We start from the raw sequence: 12,990 nt of genomic DNA on the forward strand, positions 1-12,990 counted from the left end.
ATAAAATATATTTCACAGAAAACAGAACCGTTGCCGGGAAGAAAGCTTCAGACTGCTACTCACATATCATGACAGTGGCTGTGACAGCCGATGTCACATAACAGCTGAGGAGTAGATAACTGTGTGACAGATGACAGATACTGTCACAACTGTGATTTTACTGCATCCATGCTGTTTGGCTCAAACATGACGGAAACTTTTAAACTATTTCAATAGGTACTGTAGGATATTTATAATGTAAAAGAGTATCTTTGTGAGAAACTGCAGTATTTCATTTCATTTCATTTCATTTATTCATTTCATTTATTTCCAACGGCAGAACCACATTACATAGAGAAGAGTGAAAATTAACAGTAACATAACAGTATTAATTCTAACAACTAGTTAACAATGAAAAGAGTGTAATAACAAAAATAACAATTAATACTTAAAGATAACTTGGCGATAACAGTAATAAATATATGATAACAGTGACAGTACATTACAATAACAGATAAATAATGCAGATTACAATACAAATAATAGAATATTAACGATAACAATTGATAAATAATTTAGGCTATAGATTTTCAAATGTGTGTGTATGTGTGCGTGTGCGCGCGCGCGCGCGTGTGTGTGTGTGTGTGTTTGTTTGTTGTGATTAAGAGGTTTCAGTGTGTTGCAGGTTGATAAATGTCTTGAGATTCCGTTTGAAGGTTAGGAATGAGGAAGCGAAGAAATCCATGTGGTTAGGAAGAAGGTTTCCATGAAGCTGAATTCTCCGCATCGTAGAGTTGGCCAAGTATGATGAGGAAACAGAGGATCTAGCAAATAGATATTGGGATCTAGTACCAGCAGGAACCCGGAAAGCAAATCCTCTCCAGCAGCTCAGGACAGTCCACAGTAGAGTTAACGAGGAGGAACAAGAATATTGCATCATGGTAGAAGCGCCTTGTTGCAAGAGCGGGTAGTGGAGAAGGGATGATGCCACCTCGCGTGTAGAGAACTCTAGGTATCCATAGCCCAACCTTAGCCCTACCAGCCTGAGAAATCGCCTCTGGACCCTCTCCAAATCCTCAATCAAATATTTCTGATGTGGCGACCAAATCACACAGCGGTACTCCAGATGTGGGCGCACCAAGGTACAGTAGAGAGTCTTGAAAGAGAGTATATCAGTGAAATGCTGTGAAAATCTGTTTATCAGACCGAGTTTGCGCACTGCCTGGCTGCAAGCCAACCGAACATGTGCATCCCAGTTGAGTGTACGTAGATGTAATGGTCACTCCAAGATCTTTTACTGTAGTAACTCTTGATAGTGTTATGCCGCTCAGAGAATAGTCAAATTGTATTGGAGAGACGGTTCGGTGGAAAGTGATACAGACATACTTATCGAGGTTGAGAGCCATGCTATTTTCCAGGCACCACTCCTCTACCCGATTCAGATCTTCCTGGAGATTAATAGCATCTTGATGTGTAGTAACTTTCGCATACAGTTTCAAATCATCGGCGAAGAGTAGGTGGTCACAGCTCAGTCTTCGAGTTATGTAGTTAATGTAGATATTTTGAACAAAGTGGGGCCCAGGTGTGAACCCTGAGGTACGCCAGAGAAGTAGCAATGAACTCCTTGGATAGAGCGGAATGGAAGCGAACCTGAAGTTTTCTCTCATGTAGATAGCTCGCAAACCATTTGAGCAGTGGTCCACAGATCCCATACTCACACAACTTGCGGGATGAGTAGGACATGGTCAACTCGATCGAAAAGCCTTGGCAAAATCCAATTCAACGGCATCGATCTGAGTTCTCTCTCCGAGTGCGTCCATAATATGAGTCTGAAAGACGGCTAGATTAGAAACGGGAGAACGGTCAGTCATAAAGCCGTGCTGTTTGTTAGTAATAAGATGGTGAACTCTAAACTGCAACCTGTCAAGCACAAGTCTCTCAAAATTCTTTGCAAAAATCGGTAGGATAGCAATTGGTCTGTAATTTGCGATGTCATTCACTGAACCTTTTTTTTATGAAAAATTGGCACAACGTGACTAAACTTCAGACATTCGGGAAATGTGCCATTAGATAGAGATAGATTGAATAGTTTAGTCAAAGGCAATACTAAGAGTTCAGCGCAATACTTTACAACTGCAGGCGATATGGAATCGGGACCAGGCCCCTTGGACACTTCAAGATTTGTAAGGGCACTTTGGACATCATCATAATCAAGGTATTATGCTCATTTTATGTACAACTAGAAATCAAAGATTAACATTTGCATAATATTATATGGTAAGCATTCCTCGCATAGATTATATTATTAGCGAGTTTGTGCAGGAGCACGTACAGCCTGCCAGACAAGGCAGTTAGGACCATAATTGGTTTATCTCAACATAGAACAAGTGATAGTGTTCTACGAAACTTATGAGTAGTTTAAAATATAAAAAAATATTTAAAATACTTGTGAAAACTGTTTAGAGAATTGGAAGCAGTAGTTTTTATTTCACTCCACCTAGAGTAGTCTATACTAGATTAAATGTCTTAGTTCGAGGAGAAAAGAAAATAATTTGAAATTAGTTTAGAAACAATAATTGTACATTTTTATTTTTAGCATCAACTTGTGCTATATAATAAAATCTTAACTAGCACATAAATACATTTTAGCCATTTTAGTAGCTCACAAAGCTCATACAAAGCTCCCCGGACGTTCGGACTGCTACTAAAAATATCTGGCTATGTGTGCAGTAGTAAAGACTTTTTACGTATGGCTTATATCTGTATTATATAAACGTCGGCCATATGTATTTATTTTGGTTGTGGTCTTTTTGTAGTCTTGTGCAGACGTCGCGGAAAGCAGTCTGTTGACCTTTTAGTTTTTTATGTGAGAACAAGCTACAAACTGTTTATTTGTGTATTGTGTATCTGTTACACTGACCAGCTACTTGTTCTTGGTCAGTGACTTCCTAAGTTTTTCATTTATTTGTAAACATGAATGTAAATGTTGGAAAATGAATATTTATTTATTTATTATTTATATTTATATTTTAAAGGCAGATTCAATATTGAGTAATATAAAGTCATTTTAGACTTATTTTTTAAACCAAATTTTAATAGCGCGTTTCCACTCCACAAAATGTATGTGAGAATTATTGTAGGCGGTGAAATTTGAGTTATGAAAGTATCTGTTAGATGTGCTAACTCAAACAAATCAGTAGGAATACAAGTTACGTGTTTTAGTTAAAATTCACAGTGTTTTGTAAACAATGGCCATTACAAAGAGTACCATACACTCTCCCAAGAGATGATCTAGTGTTTTGCCTAGATGCAATACTAACAGCATAGAGTAAAAAATAAGAATTACTATTAGGTCCAACAAGAGGATGTATTACTTGAGTGCTACGGTTATCAAAAGGCCACCCTAGAATATAAAAAACGAACAACTAATTCTAATAGAAACAAGTACGTTGAGAGTTTAGATTTAAACAAGTTTTAGTATTAAATACTTGACTTTTAATGTAATGACTTACTTCGCATTTCAGTATTACGTATCTGTTTGGTTTGATTAATACTGGCACACTTGGTACCAAATTTTTGCAATTGTGAGTTTCCATGGCAACCTATAGGGTCTTTACGTAGCTTTACGTTCGCCGTAGAAGAATATTGAATTTACAAGCCTCATGAAAATACCAGGGATTCGATGTCACCCTACCTATGTAGGCATTCCTTTCTCAATATTGTACTTATTTATTTAATTCAACGGTTACCCATCACACAGACTTAATACATACGATTCTGTAAATTAACATAAACGAATAGACAGGAGAGAAGCTAAAGTACATATAGTAATTAACAATAAGATTAGTTTAAAATAAACACGTAGGGGTGCAGCAGCTTTAATTTAGTCAAAACTATTTGGTGGAAAAAACAGGTTAAAATGAGTGTAATAAGCTAAGTAAAGAACAGCAAAATTATTCTAAAAATAATAACAAAAAAGGGAAACAGTAAATATGAAATTATACAAACTGCCAAAGCCAGCAGACTTTCACATTAAACAACAGACCAGCCTCATGATACCTCGTATAAGACCACTTACCCTCGACATTTCATCGTCACCTTTGCATCCCTGGCTGCCACCACCGACAAACACGCTGGTTCCGGGTGAACCTCTTTGTGTGTCCCACAACATCCCTGATGTTCCAATATCTGCTTATTATAAAAACATTGATATCAGTCACAAAAGACAAATCTAATATAGTGATATTAAATCGGAGTATATGACACTCACAATCTGTTAAAAACTCTTACCCTGAATTCATAAGCAATTTATGAAATTATGAGTTAATTATTAAATTATTTATTTCCAACAAAAAAACGCTTTCTAGATAAAAAAAAAAAAAAAAAAAAAAACACAGACCTTAGGAGAATTTGCTAACCACATAATTAAGTAAGTGGTCAGTTATATAGGATCCGGGTGTTTATTTAAGGTTCTCCTCGGGGAAAAATAGATATTTACGCTTAAACCGCTCACAACAAGGTACAGAAGCTGCTTAAGGGTAGGTTTTTGTGAACATGATATTTTGATGATTTCAGAAATTATTTTCAATAAAGAACCAATTTTATTCAAGTAATACATTTATTTTGGCAAAATACTTTGTTGGGAAACCTATACAGAAAGACGTAATAATTTTTATAAATATTAGTTTGAACTTTGGCCCTCCGATATCATTGTTTCATTGAATATTTGACAAAAAACCTTAATTATGCTGCTCATGAGCGATGTGTGTGAACATGATATTTTGATGACTTTAGAATTTAGTTTCAATCAAGAACCAATTTTATTCTATTGATAAATTTATTTTGGCAAAATACTTTGTTGAGAAACCTGTACAGAAAGATGTAGTAATTTTTATAAATATTAATTTGAACTTTGGTCATACCGATTTCTATATTTCATTTCATATTTTACAAGAAAACGTCATTTTCTTTAATTGGTTTATTATATAAAGAATTGTATTATTCAAGATTAATGTCAGACTGGAGTGTATAGAATAAAAATGCCGCCTCAACAGTGAAATATTTTTATTTAATTTAATCTGGAACATTACTCCCACTACTTGTACGTAGACTTAAAGTAAAGTAAAGTAATTTAAATTCAGTGGAGACAAGTGCTTTTAAATAATATACAGTCGGAGTAAATGGGGCAACATTTCATGTAATTTAATATGTCGGGTCGTTAAGACGGCGGCAAGATCATTACGTTGGCGCACTCGCTGGTATTACCAGCACCGGGTGTGCGATTTATTACACAATCCTTGGTTGGGACTGTTTACCGACTAAGCCGTTTTATAACTCGTTAGGCCCTGTATAACTTTAGCGTGGTTTATTTTACTGCAACTGCCATTACTTGTTGAACTAAACTGTAGCATAAACGAGATTTTCATTAATTCAATTGGAGTCTAAAGATGCTCGCCTGGAGACAGACTGCCCATAGCAAGAACGGAGTAAAAGTTCCGTTTGAGAAAACAACATTAAATGTTCATTTTGTTAGGAGGAGTGTGGAATTATATAGTACGGAAAATAATGAAATCTGTATAAAATTACTTTGTATCTTTCAAGCTACTCGTGATATTCTGTAACTAGTTTTAACTTGCACAATTATGACTTAAATTGGAATACCAGTAGTTATGGTATAAACTGTTGCTACTGTCTATTAATAATGATTTTCTGTCTTACCTGAGAATAATAGTAATAACTGTTTTATAACATGGCACAAAAAACACATGTTTTCAATAGTGTTTTCTAAAATTTTCACATAAAATATCCGTTTGTGGAAAACCGTAGTCAAAATACCCACCTGTACTATATAGTGTATTGTATATACTATATTAATTTATAAAACATGCCTGGATGATACTGTATATTCATTTATTGCTTATGAATACTACCACACATTTTAACAAAACACTTATTTTAGAAACGTCTACATGATGTAACAAGTCCTTATCGCAAACTAAGTATCCATATAGTCGTACAGTTCTCTTTCAACTCATGTTTAAAGAGTTTTCATAACTTAGTCTTACATAAAATTAAGAAGAAGACACATGAAATTAGGCCGACACGCCGTACGTAAGTAGTCGCTCTAAGTTTACACGATGTCTTACCGTAGACATAGAGTAGTTATTTGGATTAGTGGAAAAGATGGATTGACAATATAGCCCTAAACAGTACCGTAGGTCTCTTAAACTATATTTAGCTTTAAAAACGTAGACGTTTGGGCAGTTTTGCTGTATTTTTTTTTATTATTTAACTGCACAGAATATTTCAAGAATATATCAAGCTAACAACATATCAGTGAAACACAAAGTTCAAGTGAGTTTTTGTTACACCAGCTCACACAAGCGTTATTGAGGTGAATTGTGCATCACATATGTAAAAAGAAGGATATTAACAAAAATAAACTTGGTATCATTAAATACATATAGCCAAACTAACAATTAGTTTGATTGGGTGTCAAATTGAATCATTATAACTAGGTAGGTGGTCACAGCTGCAATCATTGACGTCAACGTTTGTCTGTTGATTTGGAAAAATCCTCCTGCAGAAAATTCCATAGTCTGATTGGCTAACTGGAGCAAAAATGACTTCAACTCTTCTCTCAGTTCCGAGCCCAAGTCCTGGCTGATCAGCTTGCAGACGAGCGGTGCAGTCTCACCTGCCGCCTCGGAGACACCAGAGCCGGAGAGAGTGACCAGCACCAGGAAAGTGGCGTCGTGAAAAATGGAGGAGGCGACCGTACAGATAACCGTTGTGTCTGCTTTGTCAACATAGAGTAAGAATAAATATAAAGCTTCAGTGATGTCGAGAAATGTACAAAATATGGAGGCCAAGAGTAGATCGGAGTAAAAGACGTTGGCTTGGCCCACAGCGCCACACAGAAGATGGTAAGCGCTTATGAGAGACCTTACCTTCTTACTGGATGTAGAGTCATAGCTGGGATTGGCACACAGCGGGTTCTGGCGAAGGAGAGTCCGTCTAAAACATTGGGTTAGCACTTCCAGTCTGATCCTGTCGTTCACGAATCTTAATCTTTCGGTAATGCCATGGCTCACTTGTTGGAAATGGATTAATAAACCAATTCGCCCGCAGTGTGCATTCACATAAAAGATACATGCCAAAATCTCTCTCACTGTGAATCCAGGTTCGTCTTTCCAGTACATATACGCTATCTGTGATATCGTTGGAGTAATCGTGGAAAGGACGATGATCGATACATTCACTGTATTCCGGTACTCAGACGTTCCCAGTTGCAAATGGTAGTCGAACGTTTCTAGAATGGTGCAGACTTCTAGAAACTTAGAATACTTCATGGTGTAGTTGATAAATGAAACCAGTTCCAACATCAGGATACTCCCAATTATCACACTCAACACAAGAAGAGAGATTGTGGACGCCATCTCAGGCAATAGTTCTGAGTGATTTCCCATGGACATCATATAAAGGTCATAACACGTAAACACTATGTGAGATAAAATCAAGGTTAAACCCCACCAGCACACCGCTGGAGAAAACACGAGTCCAGACCCTCCAGCAGAGTCCTGGGCGTACTTTAGTGGGAACCCTATGAACACTTGGCAAAACAAAAGAGCCCTTTTTGAGAGAACACGCATTCTGACGTTGTGGTATCTCAGTGCTTAAAGCTGCTTCAGAGTCATGAAAACAACTATTTTTGTATGACTAAAATGAAGGAAATAACCTTGCAGTCATGTTTTGACAATTTCTGTAAATGATAAAAGATTTTAGATAGTTCCAAAGAAGTCTCCCAGCCGGGTATAAAGTGTAAAGTTTTCAAGGCATCTAAGAGACCTCACTTTGTTAACCAACTATAGTAAATACATAAATATACAACAGTAAGGTGTTTCTCCTTGCACAGACTACACTATTGGGGCACATATATTAATAATTACTTTTAAAAGCCATAACAGAATCGTTCGAACTATAAAAGTCTAAAGCTTTCTTCCCAACGCATCATCCTAACATTTAGTACACTTCACATAGGCAGGTTACACAGTTAACGGTTGTAAATCAACCATATATAAATAATTCCACACTATATAGCGAAGTTTTAGTATTATTCACTAAAGTGTCAAGAATAAAATAATAATAACTTGCACAAGTGTAATGACAATGTTTCTATTTTTATCGCTGAAATGTATGCACATATTGTTTAGAATCATAAGGTTAGTGTTGAACCAGTAACAAAAACAATAAACTATAGGTTCAACCATTAGATATATTGTAGAAAGGTAACATTTATATTCATTACTTTGTGTACTTAACAGACAAAGAATATAAAACCATTACTATTTCTGCTAACATTAAAGATTTGTTGAAATATAAAAGATAATTTAATACGACATTGCCGTTTAATCATTTATTAAATATAATGGATAGATCGTTAATTTGGCATTCCTGTGTCATAATCTGTTAAATATAATTGATGGATTGTTAATGTGGCATTCCCGTGCCATCATCATTGTTAAATATAACTGATGGATAGTTAATGTGACATTCCCATTTTAACATTTGTTAAATATAATTGATACTAGATCGTTAATGTGGCATTCCTGTTTCAATATGTTTTAAATATAATGGATGAATACTTAATGTGGCATTCCCGTTTCATCACTTGTTAAATATTATGGATAGATAGTTAATGTGAAATTCCCGTTTCATCGTTTGCTAAATATAATTGAATATAATAAATGGATATATGGATTTCGTACTCATAAAACGCGTTTTTTGTAAGGTTGTTTTCCTCGTAATTCTAAGACTGTACAGCGACACAAATTTAATGAAAATAAATAACAACGTTCCATCTTGGAACGAAAACAAGCATGGTTGAACGAATCTTGCAATAAGTAAGCTATTTTTTATACGATTAAAAAATACAATTCGATTTGTTATAGCATTTCATATAAACTGTTATTTTTGTGTGTTTTTGTATTATTTTGTAATATTTTTTATTCTGTAGTTTAAATAGCCATTAATTTAAGTACCAAATTCGTCATAATCTGTTTAAATTTAAAATGCTATCAACATAATGAGGTTCCAATGATTGGTTCTAATCGATCGATTAGTTTTTAAAATATGGCTTTTAAATGAAAATCACATACATATGGACAGACAGTGAACGAAAGGAAATAGACCATTACTGAATTTAGTTTTTGGCTTTGTGTGCAACATGCAACAATATCCCTGGGTTTGTAGCAAGAGTTTTGAAACACTCTTTATATACGTAGACAGGGCAGTGTGTAACACAAAGGAAACTTAAAAAGTGAAATGGAAACAATTTTTTTAGTACACATTTTTAGTTTTATAGAAGCACAAACATCAATCATGTATAATAATTAGAATTAGGATAACTAAATACGAGGTCACCCGTATACTATATACTGCTCGGCGGCTCCTGCAGTTGTACCTTTATACAAAATTTGTTGCTGAAAGTTATGTATAAGCCATCTCTTAGCCGTATGCATTATGTTGTGTTTTTATTTCCGACCCGTCTTCTCTAAACTCTCCAATTTTCTTGATCTTCTCTGTCAGTCAATGGTGGTATCACTGTTGTCCTTGCACAATTGTCTGACCATTGAAATAAAACTGAAGATAAATCAACAAAAGTCTAAAGTAATACCCATTGTAACAGATGAGATTTTTATTATATTACTAATTACTTAAATTTAAAACTTAATACATTTAGTACAACAGGAGTAATACTCAAATATAAAGAACATATTAGTATTTACAAAATACGATTTGAAGCTAGCAATAAGTGCCGTTTATTGTATAACAGACCGACCTATATTATGCAGAACGTGACATGCAAATAGCGGAAGTGGTGCCTGACTGCAGAGGCTTTTCATAACGGTTGGCTACGCGCTGCGCCGTCCCAGTTTGGTTGAATGACTCCACATTTCATTGGCAAACTGTGATAGTTTCACCACGGGGCGGATGTGAAGCTTCTGCTTAATTCCAGGACCTTTCTCACTCATAAAACGCGCTGCGCCGTCCCAGTTTGGTTGAATGACTCCACATTTCATTGGCAAACTGTGATAGTTTCACCACGGGGCGGATGTGAAGCTTCTGCTTAATTCCACGACCTTTCTCACTCATAAAACGCGCTTCGCCGACCCAGTTTGGTTGAATGGCTCCACATTTCATTGGCAAACTGTGATAGTTTCACCCCGGGGCGGATGTGAAGCTTCTGCTTAGTTCCACGACCTTTCTCACTCATAAAACGCGCTTCGCCGACCCAGTTTGGTTGAATGACTCCACATTTCATTGGCAAACTGTGATAGTTTCACCCCGGGGCGGATGTGAAGCTTCTGCTTAGTTCCACGACCTTTCTCACTCATAAAACGCGCTGCGCCGACCCAGTTTGGTTGAATGGCTCCACATTTCATTGGCAAACTGTGATAGTTTCACCCCGGGGCGGATGTGAAGCTTCTGCTTAGTTCCACGACCTTTCTCACTCATAAAACGCGCTTGCGCCGACCCAGTTTGGTTGAATGACTCCACATTTCATTGGCAAACTGTGATAGTTTCACCCCGGGGCGGATGTGAAGCTTCTGCTTAGTTCCACGACCTTTCTCACTCATAAAACGCGCTTCGCCGACCCAGTTTGGTTGAATGACTCCACATTTCATTGGCAAACTGTGATAGTTTCACCCCGGGGCGGATGTGAAGCTTCTGCTTAGTTCCACGACCTTTCTCACTCATAAAACGCGCTGCGCCGTCCCAGTTTGGTTGAATGACTCCACATTTCATTGTCAAACTGCGATAATTTCACACTGGGAGTGAAGCTTCTATCTAGTTCCACAACCTTTCTCGCACTTTGCCCAATGATAAAGGCGTCCGTAGTTTAGGCTGCCCACAGGTTATTTTTAAAACGATCTTGTAATATTCTACTATTAAGAAAAACTTACTCAGAATTGTTTCTGACACCTTTGCAATATTGCTATACCATATTTTACTGTAGCACCTTTTTTTAGTGTTTTTAATCTAAAGTATCTACGTACTTATAAAAATAACTCAAGTCGAAGCGTACTTACATTGTTAGCGTTGAAAATTACTGTTTACAGCACAGTGTTTACTAGTAGTAATATAGGCATTAATATCAATATATCTATCCAAGATATAGTGTTAGGAATAAAATTATTATAGTTATAAATTTATACTAGGCCTACTACAAAATTAATTTTATGTTAGCATATTATCAGGGACTAGATTCAATACAATCACTAAATCGAAGCAGTAACATGCCCTAGATTATTATCTGATACCTTTGTGCGGCTATATTAGTCGGGCCTTGCATTCCAGATATTATAGGCCAAGTGCTATTAAAGCTAGTGATCAGGCTGACCACAGCGCTTGATGCTTATTGGCCGATACAAGAACACATCTTTTCGTTGGAACGCCTCCAATGAGCTTTTTTCGTGCTCGTCATTGTAGATAAGGTACTTCATCAATCTGACGTTTTTCCTAGAAGCTATTACTATGGGGAGAAGGCCTCTGCGTGGTTTTACATGCGTTTAAATGTGAAGCTATGCACATTTCATGTACCTGCTGAGCAATATCTACTAGGCTTATTACAATGATTTTTTTACATGTTGAGGACTCCTTGAGGTAAATATGTAGATACCTATTTTCATTTAAAATTATTAAAAAATAAAAATTATAAAAAAATTGTTTTTTTAGAAAAGTTTAAAGTTGCAATTGTGTAATTTTCAGATTAGTAGCTTACTACAAAGCTGAAATACAGGTATATAAAAACTAAAAATAGTAAGTTTCGGAAAACCTCTCGGAAGGAATAATGTATACTTAAAAACTTACTTTTAAAAGTCTTCAGCACTATATTGCGTCTTCATTCTTCCCTATATTTTTTCTTTTCTTCAATCTGGCTTCTTAGATAATTTCTTTCGAGGCTTTTTTAGATTTTTCTACTTTTATTATATCAATAATAAGCAACCGTTGTACTTAGGCTTCCTTTCTCTGCTTCTTTACCCGTGTTCTCAAAAATGTTAACTTAACCATTTCACCATCATTAAATGTTGTTATTACTGCATGCAATGGTCCTCGACACTTCAGAGTATTGTATCCTGCAAACACTAATTTGTGACCAAATTTTAGACCGAAGTACATTACAGTATTGACTCTCGTTTGGATTTTATGCACTTCAATGAAGACATTTATATAAGAGTTCATCTATTTAGAGGTCTCTCAATGTATTATGTGAACCATTGACAGCAACATGTGTGCGTGTGAAAGGATCTAACCCAACAATGAAAACTGTGACAATAGGAGTACCTCAGGGGTCCGTTCTTGGTCCTTTTTTATTTTAGTTATAATAAATGGTTTTCTGAACAACCTCAATGTAAACTCAGTCATCTATGCAGACGACACATCGCTTTTTGCAAATAATAGAATTATAAACAACTTGCAGGCTGGTATTGAAACTGCACAACTGGAAACAGGAAACTGGTTTAGCTAAAATGGGCCACGCCGCAAATAACCTCAACGGGATCACTATTTAAAAAATTGGTTTAAAGTTTGAAACATTTACAATATATGTCCTGTTCAAGATGGTTTAATATTCTTGTCTTGGCTCAAGTTGTGAAAGTTAAACAATGTACTACTCAACTTATGCTCTCATTTAAGATTTTCTTCCAACTACTTGCGGGCCATCCCCTGACATGATAAAAATGTGGTAGTTACTTCAAATCGGAGATTTATAGGTGCAGTAACGATGTACCAAGTTTTATTGCTTTACCTGTAATCATTTGGGAGTTACCAAACCAATTTTTTACACCCTGTATGTTACAAAAAGTATAACACTACCTTTCGAGAATTGAATTTTACCCCTCTTCTTCCAGGTTTTCACACCTGAAGAAGAGGGTAGATTTCAATCCTCGAAACGTAGTGTTATACATTTTGTAACAAATAACGATGTGAAAATGTCCGAGATCACAT

General features: G+C 36.0%; 2 protein-coding genes across 2 annotated transcripts; both read right to left on the reverse strand.

The window, feature by feature from the left end:
• Positions 1 to 640: 640 nt before the first annotated feature.
• LOC124354322 lies at positions 641 to 4,150 on the reverse strand. The gene is made up of 3 exons (XM_046804722.1): positions 4,058 to 4,150; positions 1,366 to 1,427; positions 641 to 1,205 (listed from the first exon to the last, which is right to left on the reverse strand). Exons 1-3 carry the CDS (start codon positions 4,148 to 4,150, stop codon positions 641 to 643), a joined length of 720 nt encoding a protein of 239 aa, XP_046660678.1.
• A 2,308-nt stretch (positions 4,151 to 6,458) lies between these two features.
• LOC124354390 (putative gustatory receptor 28b) lies at positions 6,459 to 7,454 on the reverse strand. The gene has a single exon (XM_046804848.1). The coding sequence runs from the start codon at positions 7,452 to 7,454 to the stop codon at positions 6,459 to 6,461; it is 996 nt and encodes a 331-aa protein (XP_046660804.1).
• Between the last annotated feature and the right edge of the window lie 5,536 nt (positions 7,455 to 12,990).

The sequence above is a fragment of the Homalodisca vitripennis genome, chromosome 1, assembly GCF_021130785.1.
Source record: "Homalodisca vitripennis isolate AUS2020 chromosome 1, UT_GWSS_2.1, whole genome shotgun sequence".
NCBI classification, from domain to species: domain Eukaryota; kingdom Metazoa; phylum Arthropoda; class Insecta; order Hemiptera; family Cicadellidae; genus Homalodisca; species Homalodisca vitripennis.